This window comes from Sesamum indicum, linkage group LG11, assembly GCF_026168435.1.
Source record: "Sesamum indicum cultivar Baizhima isolate 11 linkage group LG11, ASM2616843v1, whole genome shotgun sequence".
Lineage (NCBI taxonomy): Eukaryota > Viridiplantae > Streptophyta > Magnoliopsida > Lamiales > Pedaliaceae > Sesamum > Sesamum indicum.
Window position 1 is genome coordinate 15,389,919 of NC_142667.1, and position 17,231 is coordinate 15,407,149.

A 17,231-nucleotide genomic window follows, 5' to 3' on the forward strand; every position below is an offset into this window, starting at 1 on the left:
CATATAAATTTTATATTATATTTTAATATCTATTTGTCATCTCTTATATTTTTTTAAATTAACAAGTCCTAACAATTAACTTCTAGATTTTTATATTTATATCAAAATACATAATATGCATTATGCGATATATTTTATTACTTATAAATTTATATCAGAATTTGATGATTCTTATTGTTGTTGTTGAACAATTTTAATTATTTTAATTATTATTTTACTATAAATATATAATGAGATCAATCATTATTTTGTATTTTGGTTTAATAAATTTGTCTCTTAATTTTATTTTATTTTTTTGTAAATAATAAGATCAATAACTTTTAAAAAATAGCTTATCTTTATTTTTTTATTAATATTAATAACTTTAAAATTATGTGCAAGTATTTCGATAATGTGATGTATATATATTTTCCATACTTTTGTGTTTTCAATTGATTTTATGAATTTGGTAAGACTTGTTTGTTTTTGTAAATGGTAGTTGATTACCAAAAAATGAACTTAAATTGTTAAATAAATGTGTTTAAATTACAATAACTAAAGCAGGGTGCGCTCGAGCTCGAGTTCAACCAATTGAACAGAAGGCTTGCTCAGCTTGAGCTAAAAAAAAGAAAAAATTGAGCTTGACTCATTTACATACCTACTTTTGTTTAACAAATAAATTCCTATGTTGGTTAAAATTTACTGAATTTGCTGATATTTATAAAAAATAAAAAAACTAAATAAAAATTTATATTTACCCGCGATTAACTTATTACTGACTTATTCAAGGTCAAACAATTTTTTCGGACTAAACTACCCTTATAACGATGAAGATATATCTCCTTACATGCATTAACACGTAAAGATGTATGAAGGATAATTTCACCATAAAAAAATTTATTTGACCTGTAATAAGTCAGCAATGAGTCAATTGGATTAAATATAAAAAAGATTTAGATTTTTCATTAATATCAACAAATTCGGTGAATTTTGACTAATAGGGGGACTTATTTGTTAGCTGGAAGCAAAACTTAAGTATATTAAATGTAATTTCCCAAACCACAAGGAATTTATGTGTAATTGTACCAAACTTCAAAGGAGGGGATTGTAATTATCCCCTTTTGTTTTTTTACTAACATTAGCATTTTTCATTCGAATCCTAACCATGAAAATTTTCTAGATGCACACATAAGCAACAGAGCAGAAATACTTAATAACGAAGAGCTCTCCAGATGCACTTAAGAGAAGAAATATTGTTGATCGATCACAAGTTAATAATAATTTAAGAAGATTACTAAACTCAAGCTAAACTAGAGAGCAGCTGGAAGGCACTTACATTACAGCTGATTGGTTATAAAGATAATAGTAAGAAAACAAAAGGTTACCCAAGGCTCTTAAAATTCACTTGATGTCACTGCCACTGATCAATGTCAAGATATCACAACATAAGTTTCCATTAACTTCAAGCAGTACTCTCACTCTAGATTATCTTAGACCATCCACATGGTATAACCAACAAACATTAGTATATTTGTTAGTAACGGACACATATAGACAATAAAGTCAAAATTAATCAAAACCAAAGTCCTATATTTGTGTTTCTTGGCCTTACTCGGCCCCTCGGGGACATCAGGAACACCAATCTCGACTTCTTGGGTTTTCACTAACCTTGACCCTTGAACGAGACTTGGGAGTATATTCCCTCACCCGAGCCGCAGTTTGGGTCCCATCACTAGTATCCTCAAGCTCGACTTCAATAGGGATCGGCTCCAAGGGATCCGCAGGATCAATGGAGAGTGAATTTTCCTTGGGGGCAAAAGATACCTCTTTCTTCGCTTGCTCCAGCAAGATATGATTGGCCAATGTCCCTTTCTTCGCACAAACTTTATTGGCAATCTAAGAGAATGAAAATAAGTGAGAAGGTAAACAAAAGAGCGATCACCTATGGAACCCCTAATCGGGAGGTGTGCTAGAGTGAGATCCGCAAGCTTCAAGACCCTCTCTACGAGAGTTAATTAGGCTTATACCAAAAATTAATGGCGCAAAACACTACTGATGATAAATGGCCAAAAATTAAACTGGTAAAAAAGACCCAAAATCAATGTGCACGTGTACATGCCAATCCTCGTGGCGGACAAAGAAGATTAAGGCTAAGATTTCTGCAGCCAAATATGGACAACATCCGACAGGGGAACAAAGACGACATTGTGTAACAGTTTAGACCCAATCTGTCTTAAGATTGGTATGTTCCCAATAGCTGCAGACTTGCTTTTTTCCTTTTTTTCTGGTGGATCTTATGGTCAATGAACTGTATACTTTTGTGACATTCGAGATTGGTTGCAAGCTACTGGGAAGATAGTGCGTTTTTTCTTACAACAATCAGGTATATTCTCAGAAACAATGGTACTTGCTGACGGAATATACCGTTACCATGAACTACTACAGTATTATGCAGTTCATTTGGAAAACAAGAAAGAAAAGGCGAATACATTATGTTAATGCGAGGATCAACTGATCAAACTAGTACCTCTTACCAGAAATTATATGTAATACTTACCTCAATACTATAGAGTGAGCCCTATAGCCTTACAGTTGAATGATAAGTAACCCTAACAAACAGAAGAATTCATTCAATTAGGTCTTTGAAATGCTCTAGTTTTTGACAGATATGCGTGCCAAGTCAAGGTAGTTAACCACAGAAAATAACATTTCATGGTCCTTAGTGCGCTAAGAACAAAGCAAAACAATCGAGTCCATAAGCTTGGCCGTGTTTCACAGCCCATGAATTCTTAAGTACTAAATGTTACAGCGCACAGACAACGGAACCCACGTGACAGAACCATACAAAAACTGACTACTAATAATATCTGGGATAAAGAATCCTCACGTCGTCCCACAAAATGACTTCAGAGTAGTAGCTGAAATTAAGCAATACTTGAAGACATTCAAGTGTAAGTCAAAAATGTTCTCAGATGTTAACCTGCCTAGCACAGGATCATGCATTATCGCCTGGTTCTTTGATTTTTAATGTTGTTCTTGATAGGCTGGCTTCCAGTTCATTTAGCTCATCCATGTCCAGATCATCTTCATCATCATCAATCTCATCATCAGGAATATCTTCAGCGTCCTGTGAAGTTATTGAGGAAGAACTTGGCCCATCCATGGCAGGATCTTTATTAACCTGAATATGCAAGTGCACTGAAATACTCAGAGAATTGGATAAATAATTCACCTCCTATCAGGATATTTCAAGTTATGGATTAAAATAAGAAATAAAAGCATCAATACCTCAGAGGTCAGTCACAGAAGAAAGGTCGCCTCTGTCAAACTCAGGGGAAATATCATTTTTGGTCCCATAAAATGAGGCCCGTTCACTTTTGGTTCCATTCATTATGGAATTAGCACTTTTAGTCTTGTAACTTATAAAAATTATCACTTTTGGTCCTCATCGACTTTTCCGTCAATAATTTAATCATGTGTCTAGCACATGACTCTTAAGTATTTTCGACTGGAGGGAAAATTAGTCCTTTCAAGAGTGGAGTATGATTGCTTCATTTAGTTTACTTGGTTCATTTGTAGAAGATATGATTCTTTATGTTACTTCTACTTGGCTTCAACTTATAAAAATATGGAAAGGATGAGATCCAATTTTTTTAGAGAAGGAGAAATCCCCTTTCTTTGCTCTACTTTCCTTGAAGATTTGTTTTTCTCCCTAAAATGCAGTTATATTTCCCCAAAAAGTGGTCCAAAGCTGAAAAACACGCTAATTTTCCCTTGAAAAAAAAAAAAACTTAAACAGTCAAGTGCTAGGAACGTAGCTTACGCCGTTAAATTATTGTCGAAAAAGTGGATTAGGACCAAAAGTGTTAGTTTTTATAGGTTATGGGAATAAAAGTGCTAACTCCATAACGAATGGGACCAAAAGTGAAATGGACCTAACTTGTGGAATATAAAAATGCTATTTTCCCATCAAGTGCAAGATTTGCTTAGAAGGTCAGAATGTGATCTGACCACACTCACTACATAATAATATCTTCTCATTATGACAATACAAATAAGCAAAACTGAAAAATTCCTGACAACAAACCCCAGCAAAAGCCAGATGGTTGTTGAAATACGGTTCTCTACTAAAGCTTTCCCTTGCCTAAGCAAGTTCTAATTCTTCATACTGAAGAGAGCCAAACAACTCTTTGAGTGCTTAAGATTGGTCAAGAAAACTCTACAGCATAGACAATGATTCACAATCATTTTGTAAAAAGTATTAAAGAGGAAGAATACTCATATTATCCTCATTCTCAGGGACCACAGTGTTTTCAGCAACAAAGAAACTCTTTGAATCTCCAATAATAAAGGATGAAAGTAATAGGGCAAATGTGACATGTTACCTTTTGCTCAGCATCTACTTCTTCTTCCCTCTGGTATCTATCATAGGCCTCAGCATCATCGACAAACAAGCTTGCATCTGAGAGGAACAGCTCACGACCACTGGGATATTGGCAGGGAAGAATTAAAAGAATATCAATACTCCTGCAGCATAAAAGAAAAAAACTATCCAAGCATGGAGACAGGAAATCACTCGAGAAGTATTACCTCATACGGTCATTCTTAGCTCTCTCTGCCCTCTGTGCAGCCAAGCCAGCTTCTCTCTCCTCCATCTTTTTCTTCTTCCATTGCATGAATAACTCTGGTGTCATAGGAGTTGTGGTAGTTACTTTTGCACGCTGAAAAGAAGGTATCAAACCTATTAGCATGATAGATTTTACATCGGGGGCTGGAGAAAGTGCACCCAAGGAACTGCTCAGCCATACAAAAATACTTTCACAAAAAAATTAATAAATTAGAAACTTCAACTGAATCTACCAGATTTTTACCTGGTTTTCTATCTCTTCCTCAATGGGTATCTTTTCAGATTCCTCCTCTAACAGCGCCTTCATTTGAGATTTTAAAACATATCCAGGAGGAAGTGCGTGCCTGTAGTGGCATTCTTTACCACCATTTGGGCAAATCCAAAACCAACCATACTGCTTCTTTTCAACTGCTTCCAGAAAGTATTTGCATACCTGCAAGAAAATGAGAAGAATAAAAAGAAAATTTCAGTTTGGTTTTTGAGATAAAATGATAATCATGGAAGAGAATATGTATGTTTTAAATAACAAAACTTAATCAGGAACCTATAAAACAAGTATATGATAGAGCAATATGTCACCAAGCTGAAGTGAAACAGGAACAAAGTATTTTAATAATCAGATAATGATCTTTCCTATGGGTGGAAAAACTGCTGGTAGCATGCATATTGACTATGTAAGTTAAATTCAACTTCAGCCTACAGCATAATGAGCAGGCCATTATCCATGCCATGCTGATGTGGAATTCATGGTCTCAATTTGAGCCTACACCCTACAGCATAATAAAGTACCACAATATCAGATTCAGATATCTTTTCAAAAATGTGGAGTTACATTTGTTACAAACTCAGTTTCTTCTATTAGACACCTTGTGAGACTAGTTTCCCTTATTACATGTCAGTCAAACCAAATCCTAAATGCTAGTTTGATTATCATATAAATGCTCAAATTCATGATGTACTCAGTTGAAATTCTCAACAAAGACCCAAATTTCAATGCCACCACAGACAAAAGGAAGACTCTCACCCTCATCATTGCCAAATATTGTGCGTGGAAGCCATATGACAAACATTTGACATAACTTATGATTACAGAATTTTACCCATTGCTTGAATATGCACAAGCTCTTCCTGTACATTTCTGACTTGTGCAAATAGAATTTTTATACTTAATGCTAGAGTATATCAAATTGTTGAATCAATCAGGATATCCCATAATGAAAAAAGAAAAATAATAATAATCTCAAAAGAATATTCCAGTTGAACAAAGTGGATAGCATGCAAAATCCATAATAATACGATTTAATAAGACAGCCAACTTAATGAAAAAATACTAACTATATCTGTAGGCTTATTTTTGTTGTACTCCTGGCTCTTGGACTCGACAACCTTCTCCAGTGTTTCTTGATCCCAGTCATCCATTGTTTCCTCGTCTTTTTTTGGAACAAAGATAACACATTCACGACACATATCAGAAATTAGGGGTGAAGTACAACTAAAAGGATTTTAACATTATTCCAAACAGGAACTTAGAACGTCAAATATCAACCTTTATCACGCTTATCGCTGTATATGTCTATCTTCTCTCCTTTCCTCTGCACGTTCAAATCATGGGAGAACTTGCACTTAAATCCTTTCGCACATTGCCCCACCTTAAAATGCTCACATACTATAGACTTTGGATCAACACCTGAACAAAACATACACTCGGAGAAGATTATTTGGTTAACCAACTTAACCCATAAATAAAATACCCAAACGAGCAACCAACAAAGTTTCAGCATCTCAGATAAACAACTTATGGGCAATCAAGTGGATTCGAAGAATCTTAGACAGCCACACTTATATATGGATACACAGAATTCTGAACATATTTTTTACATATACAAATCAAAGCACGTTGATCTCATGGTGCCAGTCCTAATAATGTCTCTTTGTATGAATAAAGAGAATATTTGGAAAAAAAGAAAATATATGACAGAAATTTACCAACAGGAACTTTAGGCTGCTTTATTGCAACTTTAAACAATTCATTGAGCTCCTTCTCTCGTGCCTTCTCCTCCTCTTTCTTCTTCTGTAAAATTTTCCCCAACGAATCCACCAAAGCAATTAGCAAAAATATTTGATACCCATGTGTTCCCAAAAAAGAAGGAAAAACAGTGATACCCAACTAAAACCAATACAAGCAATAACACATAAATCAATCATCACAATGAAACATTTTTAAAGAAAAGTATAATTGGCGTTCGACCTGTGCGTTGAGTTTGCTAGGGTCGGGTTTAGGCTGTACGGATTGCTTGAGAGACTGCACGTACTTCTGAACATTCTTCGACTTGTTCTTGTTCTTCAATCCGAAGGTTTTGTCCTCAACTATCTTCTGCTTCTTCGCTAAATCCGCTTTAGATTGCTGTTTCGGAGGCATTTTTCCCTTTCTTTTTTCTCCTTCAATAGAATTTCTATTTCTATAATCAGAGATTAACTTAACTCGATAGGTAGTCTTAATATAATTGGTTGGATTCTCTTATGTTTATAAATAAACAAATAGGCGTTGAAGAAAACGGAGTCACCGGTTGACGGCGGCCTGAGGTGGAGGAGCGCCGCTGCGTGTGGTTTTGGTGTGAGGGTATGTGCCTACTGCGGCAGGATCCGGTTTCGAGAAACTACCTGACGCTGTGAAATTACGACCGCAGCCTTCCTGAAATAAACGGGTCGGATCATGGATGATTTCTTTCACAACCAACCCGATCCATCATAGTGATATACGAGTTGGATAGTCCACAGCCCACTTTCTAAAACCATCTACCTCTCTTGCAAAACTTTCCCCAACTTTGAATTTGATATTGAATGAGACTGACTCGGAAAAAAAAATGAAAAATATATAAAATTAAGTTTTTGCTTGTAGTTGTTTGGATACATTTTATTTGAAGTGGGCTACTAAAGTTTGTATTGTTGAAATTATGTGATTTGTGTTTATCATTATATCTCAAAATAACTTCATATATAAATTATCAGTATATATTTTATCGTACTTACATATAGTAAGGAAATAGATAAAATAAAGTTTGAAATTAGAAAATTTTCATTGACGGATAGTAACAACACTTGTCGCTGACCTAAAGCTATGATTCTCTCCCCATATGCAGATTTTAACAACTGACTATGACTTCAGGATAAAATTTCATTAACTCTCAACAGTGTTTCATCTCGTGTGCACGACCACAAGAAAATTATGAATCAATTTACAGTTACGTTACCTAAATTCTAAAATACTTGTGGGAGTGTAAAATGTCTCTCAAACTTCTTCCTTATAAATCACCCCAAATGACCTCTTTATATAGATGAAAAAGTACGACCTTTATATGGGATAATGATCCTATTAAAATATATTATAAATTGAGAATAAATATGACTAAAACAAATCATAAATCACCATAAGTGGGTCATAAAATGAATACTAAAAGTCAACGAACATATAATGAATACTATAATAAACTGACAATAAAATGGGGCCATCAATAAAAATCATAAAATAATATAAATAAATAAAAAATTGAAACTTATTTCCAACAGCTTCAACTCAACAATCTCAAACTACAAACTAATAAACAAAAGTGAGAAGAAGCAATAACAAGAAAAATATCTAGAGATGAAGTATGAAATCAATAGATCAATTCAGATTTTGGGATTTGAATGAATTGCAGGAATAATCTTATTTATTGTAATATGTGTGATGTTTTTTAAAATGTTGCGACTGTTTTTTTTAAATAAGTAGATTTTACTGTGTGTGTAAAGTGTTTAAAATGAGAAGAGATTTATTGTTTTACAGTTAATGTTTTTAAATGGCTCAAATTAGATTGAATTAAGCTAAATTATAAATCACTCTACAATTTTTTGTTTTATAACTTGAGATTTGCATAAAAAAAGAAATTGAACAAATTACAGAGGCTCAATTATTCAAGTTTAGAGCATTCAAAAGACAATTTGATTCAATAAAATCATTCTAATTTGAGTGGTGAGCCCATTGTGCGAGAGCATGAGCCGTGGCGTTTGTTTATCTTCCAGTATATTGCAACTTTCAAGATGGAACCTTTCCAATCATCTCTTTGGATCCAAGCAAAAGTGTCCCTACATTCTAAAAAACATATAATTTGAATTAAATTTTAATCATTGCAAGAGGGATTTTTCGATCGAAATAAGCCAATGTGTATAGAAATAAAATATGTTATGAATTCGAACTTTCTATTTTTAACCTTGCAACTTATGTATAAATTATTGTAAACACGGTAGGACAAATTTAATCAACAAAACTTGTCCATTAGTTCAAGTGTAGTTGTTTTTAGTCTATAATCAATTTGAAATACATTTTCAGTTAAGATCAATTATGATATTTTATTTTTATAAGTGGTAATTCATCTAAGATAATTAAATAATGAATTATTACAATTTATATAAAATAAAGAGTATGAGATGAAATCCATAATTTTACGTTATAATTATAATAAAGAATACCATAAGATGCCATACACACAAAATTATATATAATTTTGAGGTTACAAAATTTTATATCGGGTGTGGGATGAAACGACGCCCGCCTTTCGAATTCAATCCGCAAAAACGACGACCGAAAATCAAATTGAACCATCACTTATTGCTACGATTTTACTGGCAACGGAAAAAACGGTTGGCCAGGAAATGAGAGACGCACTATCGCTCCTCACTTCCTCCACCGTCCTCCCTCCTTTGACCGGCCTCCCCAGCCACCACCGCCACCGTCATCGTCCGCATCACTCCTCAAGCCCCACCACCAACAAACCTGCGCCAAAACCTAACCCCAGGCATAAACCCCAAATTTCCACTTCTCCGCTTCTCTCCTCTTCTCGATTGGACAATCGCCAATGCCTAACTTACTATACCGAGCTAGCGTCAAAGCTAGCGGAGGACGGGAGGTTCGAGGACTTCCTGATGATCGCAGACGGCTTGGTTGCTGCGGGTGTGGAGCCGTCGGAACTTTTAGCTTTGCTGAATGCTCAAAAGGTCTCGAGTGGGATTGCGAGAGTGCTTGGTGAAGGAAAGCTGAACGATGTTCTCGAGATGCTGTTCAATGGTGTTCGGAAGCTCGGAATTCAGCCGGTGCATCTGTTTGATGGAGTTGCGGTGGAGTCGCTGAAGGGCGAGTGTAGTAGGTTACTGAAAAGCGGTGAAGTGGAGCAACTTGTGAGCTTGATGGAAATGCTTGCTGGTAAAATCGCGTGGCAGTAGATTGAAAGAAAATATAAGTATCGCGTGGCAGTAGGCCTGTTCGGTTAAATTAACATTAATGGCAATAAAATTAAATCACGATAAGCTGTAGATTAGCGCTAATATTAACACTATCAGATCATGGTTATTTGCACAATGACACTGTTGAGTCAAATACCTGGTTGGGATTCCTTTTTGTACGTGTCAGAATGACATTTTAAATACTACAATCTACCAACCACATTATTCAACATGCTATAGATTATATTTTGCCTTCAGTAATCCACAATGCGGAGAAAACATCCCATGCTTATTCATTATTTGTCATAATTATGATTAGTAATTAATTAATAATCTATCCAAACACTTAACTAAATAAATGCAGTTCTATGATCTTCATCGTGATATGCTTTGCAATTGAGAATTATCTGGGAATGGTAAAGGGCACTTTTGAATTGCAAGTAAAAGTGTTCTTTAAATATGGCTTATGAACTAGTATCAACATCAAATGTTCAAATATGAGATGAATGTTCAAATCTGAGAAATGCTTGCTTCACTGGTTCAGGATTTCAATTTCTAATCAAAGAATTGGTGGAGCCATCTGATGTTATAAACCTTTGCATCAAGAAGGGGGATCCCACAGCTGCCATAAGGTTTGTTTCCACATTTTTCTAAAAAAAATATGTGCTGTTTGTTAAAGACTTCCTGAGGTTGATGAGATGACAAGGTCATTAGAAATAATAAATGATCTACGACCCTGAGGAAGAAGTGGTGATTTTAGTGTTAGGCTCAGATGTTCATTTTTTTTTAACTTCTTACTCTATTATTCTTGAATTCTAATGCACTTCCAAACTCATTACTGCTGATCTTTTATGTGATCCAGTTCTTACTATTGTGTTTCAAATCGATGCTGCATGTCACAACTCGTTGCTGCTCAGATCTTACATCTTACCTTCCAGTTCTTTATATTCTGCTTTGAATAATTTTTTGCTGTATTTTCTTGTTTGTATGTATCTTCCTTAGTGGAAGTTGCGTATCTTATCAGAATATTAAATCATTTCTTACTGCATGTTCATATTTTTCTATATGTAGCTGAAACTTTGCCATAGATTTACTAACATGGACATGGGGAGAGAATTATTTTGATACCCATGTTATACACCTTATCAAGCTTTAATGTGGCTTCTGCAGGTATGCACAAAATTTCTCTCATGGGGAAATGCTATTTTGTTCAATAATTCTTGAATTTGGGAAGAAAAGGGACTTGTCATCTGCTCTCATAGCCTTTGAAGCATCCAAGCAATATTTGAGTTCTCCTAATATGCATGCCTACCGCACAATCATAGATGTATGTGGTCTTTGTGGTGATTACTTGAAGTCGAGGGCTATTTATGAGGTACATGTGCTAAATTTTCACTGAGCTTATGATCTTTAGTGGTGTATATTAAACCCTATTTTTATCATTCTACAATGTGCAATTGATGTAAAATAGGCTGTCTCATCATTTTCTTTAAAAAAAGGAGATGAAGAACATTTAAATAAAAGATATATCATCTATCAGAAGGTATTACCTTGGAGATCCTTCCCCCTTCATTACCCTCACTTGAGCTGGACATGCTTAGTACCATAGTGTCTAGAATGCTCAGTCTAGATATTTGGCTGCACAGTCATATTTGTTTCTTTTATAGTTAGTCTGTAAACCAAGCCGGTTTAAATTTTTGAATATGGTGACTGCATATCTTTTATGGTTCTCACATTTGTTTGTGACTTCAGGATGTCCTGAAGCCTGTGGGGCCTGTTTGTGGCGGAACCCTGTTTGTTCATTCTGTAGCTTCCTGAAAACCATGAAGTTGTATCTTACCCTTTTCTAGTTTTATTTGTTTTACAATGATCAGGCCGTATCAATCACTCTGACTGGTTTCATTTTATCATAAGCAAAATTTCTATGGCGAACTATTGTTTGCCATTCACAAATTTTGTAACTCCCGTTGATTTAATGTGATCTTAGATTTATCAAAGGTGCTTTCTGGACTGAAACTAATTGAGGATTATTTCTACACAGTTTCTTATATGCTTTAGGGACTGCTTATGAATGATAACACTACCATAACCTTTGATATTAATACAGGAGTTACTTGCTGGAAATATCACCCCAAACACATATGTTGTCAACAGTCTTATGAATGTAAATTCCCATGATCTGAGTTACGCACTGGAAATCTACAAGAAAATGGAAGTGAGGTTCTCTCTTTCTCTTTATTCCCACAGCATTTGTTGCATGTGTCTGCATGTGTCTAACCATGTCATTCTGCATGTTTTCCAACTCCCATGCTTGCATGGAATGCAGCATCTCAACCTCCTTGCTCCTTTACTTCTTGTCTATCTTCTCCTTTGGTTCATAGTCGCATATTATATCAGCAAATTCACTCCAGCAAATGCCATATTCAGAAACTTGGTGTGACGGCTGATATTACGTCTCACAACATAATTTTGAAATCATGTCGTCTTGCTGCAAAAGTTGAAATCGCCCGAGATATTTATAGAGAGATACGGAAGTTGGAGTCAAGGGGGGCTCTGAAATTGGATGTCTTCACGTACAGCACAATGATTAAGGTATAATTCAATATTTAGACTTTAGCTACATAATGTACAGTAGGTAACATGATACTAAATGTACTCTTTTTGACTCGAGTCAGGATACAAAATTTTATGTGATAATCATGTAGTTATAAAATAGCAACATCTCCAACAAAAGGTTGCTTACTATATTCTTTTTGCGCGATGCTTTTGATGTATACGTTCTCGCATAGTATTTAGTTGTACTACCTGTTCTTTTTGGGCATTATGGACGCCCAATAGTTAAATACTGTTGCAAGATAGAGGTGATAATAAATTTTTGGATGTATTCGTGCACAGGATTCAAATATTCTACATCTGTGAAAAGTCCTTCACTGTCTTAAATTCTACTGTTTGTGCTCTGCTTCAAAGAATTATGAGTGAGAATGTTAAAGACATCCACACTTCCCATCAACATTCAGGTCTTCGCAGATGCCAAAATGTGGAAACGGGCACTGGAAATCAAAGAAGATATGGTGTCATCTAGTGTCATTCCCAACACAGTTACTTGGTCTTCGTTGATCAGTGCATGTGCAAATGCAGGTCTCGTGGAGCAGTCAATGAAATTATTTGATGAAATGCTTCAGGCTGGATGTGAACCCAATTCCCAGTGTTTCAACGTCCTTCTCCATGCCTGTGTCGAGGCTTGCCAATTTGATCGGGCCTTTCGGTTATTTCAATGCTGGAAAGAAACGGGTTTTCAACAAAGTGCTGGGGATGATAAACTGAAGAATCCAGACAAATTTGTTGCAATGGACCAGATGAGAGTTCCAATAAGATCTTACTCACACTTAACTGTGAGAATTCCTTTTAAACCCACTACTTCCACATATAATATTTTGATGAAAGCCTGTGGCAGTGATTATTTCCGTGCCAAAGCTCTGATGGATGAAATGAAGACTTTTGGCCTTACTCCTAATCATATAAGCTGGTCAATATTGGTTGATATTTGTGGAGGCTCAGGGAATGTATTGGGTGCCATACAGGTAAGACTTAAACCATCATGTAAAGATGTTACAACTGAAATAACCTGTAACAGCTGATATTCTCAGATCTCTAGCAGCCAAAAATACGTCTTCAGTGATCTAAAGCTATATCATAAAATTGTTATAAGATGAATAAATCCTAACATCTTGAAATTATGGTCTGGTCCTGTGATTTGGTAGTTACATTATTGAGTATATGTAAAAATCCTTGACACAATATTTTTTCAAATACATTTGGAAGCATTGGATTCACAACAGTCTGAACTATTGAATCGATATGATAGAACAATAACGCTAACTTCTTAGAGCATTAATCGCACATAATTTGAGTTGGACGTGGAAGGCAGGAATCTAAACACTAGAGTTTATATCAGCCTGAACAACTAAAATTATGTCATACATTATGCTTACCTTCTGCTGCCCTTTATACCTTAATCTTGCATGTGGCAAAGAGGTTACAACTTAAAACTTTTTCAGAAAATAAATTTATCTTTGAAGAACATGTCAGTGGTTTCGCACACATGCCTAGACTTTGTAGTTGCAGACAAGCATGAACACTTCAGGGAATTTTGTTGTGCCTGTGTAGTTATATTTGTTGAGTAGATTCCAGTGCTCAACATTAGGAAGTGAAACATAGAAATTTTCTACAATGACTTCTACTTATGCATTGCAGATATTGAGATCCATGCGTGAAGCTGGTATTCAACCTGATGTTATTACGTATACCACAGCTATCAAGGTACACTTATTTATTTTCAGTAACTCTCAGAGCCTCATCTAATGGTTCAGAGTGACAAGTCTCTGTTTGAGTTGGCTGCTCTTCTTAATTGACTTGACATAGGTACTCATGGCTCTTGCTTTCAACTACAGATCTGTGTAGAACATAAGAATCCAAAGCTTGCATTTATGTTATTTGCAGAAATGAAGAAATATCAAATAAAGCCAAATTTGGTGAGCTTTTCAGTATGATGCAGTCTTCCTTTATTTGCGGCGTTTCAACACATATAATTGCATTTATAAACCCTAAAAAAAAATTTTAATGTCAGGTGACCTACGACACTATTCTTAGAGCTCGTAGTAGATATGGCTCACTGCAGGAAGTACAACAATCGCTTGCTGTATATCAGCATATGAGAAAAGCAGGGTATGCCACTTCAGATTTCTTTGACAATGCGCACATGTAAATCATGAATAACAGGAAAGAATTTATGTTACTTCTGGATGGGTTTTTAACTTTGCCATAGTAGGATACAGTATGTAACATATATCACAATAAGCTGTATGAATAGATCTAATCTCATTGCATGAACCAACCTTCTGAAGGTACAAACCCAATGATCACTATCTCAAGCAACTGATTGAGGAGTGGTGTGAAGGTGTGATACAAAATGAACATCAGAAAAAAGTTAAATTTGCTTCACGTATAACAGATTTTGGGCCTCAAAGCCTGCTGCTTGAGAAAGTGGCACAACACCTGCAAGATAGCAATGCTGAATGTCTTTCCATTGACCTCCGAGGTCTGAGCAAGGTATATATACCTACCAGAAATCCAACTGTTGCAATCTAGTGAAACTGATGTATAATGTCCAGGAAGATGTCCTTGTAAGGATATCTTATATAAAGGGCACAAAGAGATTTGTAATGGAATTGTTGAAAATAGACCTTGTCCTATAGATAACTTTCACCTAACAAAATTTGCTTGATTTGATTAAATCTTTTGTGGTGCAACAACAGGTGGAGGCTCGAATTGTTGTTCTCGCAGTTCTGCGGAAGATCAAAGAAAAGTATATTGCAGGTGACAAAATCTTAATGTGTTAAACTTGTAGGACATTTTCGCTGAACCTTCTCCAGAACACTCTTGTTTTTCAGAATCCTTGACCTCCTCAAAAACCTGGAAAATTATAGGGAAATATTTCTAACTGAAATCGAGATGCATCTTTCTTCTTTTTTCTGCCACCAGAACAAGGAAGTCTACCTATAGGGCCTCCCTCCACTTCCTACCGCGCACAGACCTTACTATTATGCATGTAAAAATGTCAGAGGACTAATTTCCAGCCTTATTCTGGTTGCAGGAAATTCAATAAAAGATGATATGTTGATCGTACTAGGGATACAGCAACTAGGTGATAATGTCTCCAAAGATGAGACTGGAGTTGGGGAAGCTGTGATTAGACTACTGCAGCATGACTTGGGGCTTAAGGTTTTTGAAGCTGGTCCCAGAATTGGGAATGATACAAGGAGAGATCAAGGAAGCCCGACACATTCAAATTTGAAGTTGGAAGAATTCGACAGAAGCAGCTTACCACACGCACCAGAATCTCCTACTACTAGGAGACCTTTAGTTCTACAGAGGTTAAAGGTAACAAGGGAATCGTTGCATCGTTGGTTGCAAAGGAAGGTGGGTACATCAACACCATCACGAGTTCCATGAAAATATATTATGTAGCGTTCATTCTTTATTCTTTCACACAATAAGTGCATCATATTAGCATTGCCAAAAGGGGTCATAACAAAATTGATTTCTAACTCCATTTTGTGCCATATGTACATGACTGTTGTAGTATGATATGATATAAACCGCATTGTAGTTCAGCTTCTCAGGTTCTAATCTTGGTCATTATTTGCATTTCCCTCAATCATGGGTGGATTTAAATTTCAAGAAATAAAGATTGCCCTGACACTTAGATCCAAATTTATTATATTATTGAAATTGAGCCAATTTAAGGGAAAAGGCCATTTCAGATATTGAAAAAAGTGCAATGCAAATAGTTATCTAGTCCAGTTTACAATTTTAAGTTTCTATTTATTATTGCACGCAATTACTGCGAGCATATAAAAAAATGACGATCTGATATGGAGAGAAAAAATAATCTTGGTGAGATAATAAGAAAGAAAAAAGTCTGTCATAGGAAAAAAAAAATGCAAGGTGAGAGACGAAAACAGTATTATTATGGTTGTAATAAAAATACAGAAATTTATAATAAAAAAGAAACATGGAGAAGTGGGTGAGAGATGTAATTATGAGCATATTAAAAAATTTTAAAATTATTATTATGATAATGACTTTTTAAAGGAAAAAAAATAAATTAAAGCATAAATTTGAGTATTCAATAGTTGGTACTATAATAGATTTTCTTTTATAATAGTATAGATATAGATAGTAGTAGCAAATAGTACCCTAATAAATGAATTAATAACTTCCCCTAAAAAAATAGAGCTAATACTTAATTCTGAAATAAATACAATGTGGATCTTAATAACCTATTAATTATGGTCATAAACTAGATTTCAATGTATCTAAATCTTCAAAAAATCGATCGAATTAGCCAATGGCGTTGTAATTTCATTTATTTTTTACAACAACATATTTTATTTGGATAAAATGTATTGAGTATAAAAGAAGTACTTGAAAAAAATGAAATGGTATTTGTAAAAAAGAGAAAGAGAGATAAGAACTAAATTTGATAATGTTTGGAGAAAAATCACTCATAAAATAAACTTAATTAATTAAAGACTGTTTTATTCATGTGTGTTGAAGAAATACTATTTTTTGCTTATTATTTCACTTTTTATTTGTAACTAATAATTATTGTTTCCATAGAAAATAATAAATTTTATTTTGATTAATATATTTCATATTTATTTTTTTAAATTAAAAAATATATTTAATTTAATAATGCTCTCACTAAGTAATATACTTATTGATTCACATACAATAATTAAACTTAAATAATTTTCAAAAAAAAATATTATTAATTAATTAATCAAATAATAATATGGAACGAAAG

The 17,231-nt window shown here is 34.6% G+C and overlaps 2 protein-coding genes across 2 annotated transcripts; one reads left to right on the plus strand and one right to left on the minus strand.

The window, feature by feature from the left end:
* Positions 1-2,665: 2,665 nt before the first annotated feature.
* LOC105174368 (zinc finger CCCH domain-containing protein 11) lies at positions 2,666-7,383 on the minus strand. The gene is made up of 8 exons (XM_011096445.3): positions 6,855-7,383; positions 6,593-6,677; positions 6,153-6,293; positions 5,942-6,036; positions 4,851-5,039; positions 4,570-4,700; positions 4,365-4,464; positions 2,666-3,160 (listed from the first exon to the last, which is right to left on the minus strand). Exons 1-8 carry the CDS (start codon positions 7,023-7,025, stop codon positions 2,975-2,977), a joined length of 1,098 nt encoding a protein of 365 aa, XP_011094747.1. The 5' UTR covers positions 7,026-7,383; the 3' UTR covers positions 2,666-2,974.
* A 1,784-nt stretch (positions 7,384-9,167) lies between these two features.
* Positions 9,168-16,035, plus strand: LOC105174369 (Tetratricopeptide repeat (TPR)-like superfamily protein). The gene is made up of 12 exons (XM_011096447.3): positions 9,168-9,842; positions 10,407-10,494; positions 11,033-11,237; positions 11,970-12,077; positions 12,290-12,454; positions 12,880-13,443; positions 14,117-14,182; positions 14,314-14,394; positions 14,490-14,587; positions 14,767-14,971; positions 15,178-15,238; positions 15,516-16,035. Exons 1-12 carry the CDS (start codon positions 9,296-9,298, stop codon positions 15,872-15,874), a joined length of 2,547 nt encoding a protein of 848 aa, XP_011094749.1. The 5' UTR covers positions 9,168-9,295; the 3' UTR covers positions 15,875-16,035.
* Positions 16,036-17,231: the final 1,196 nt, after the last annotated feature.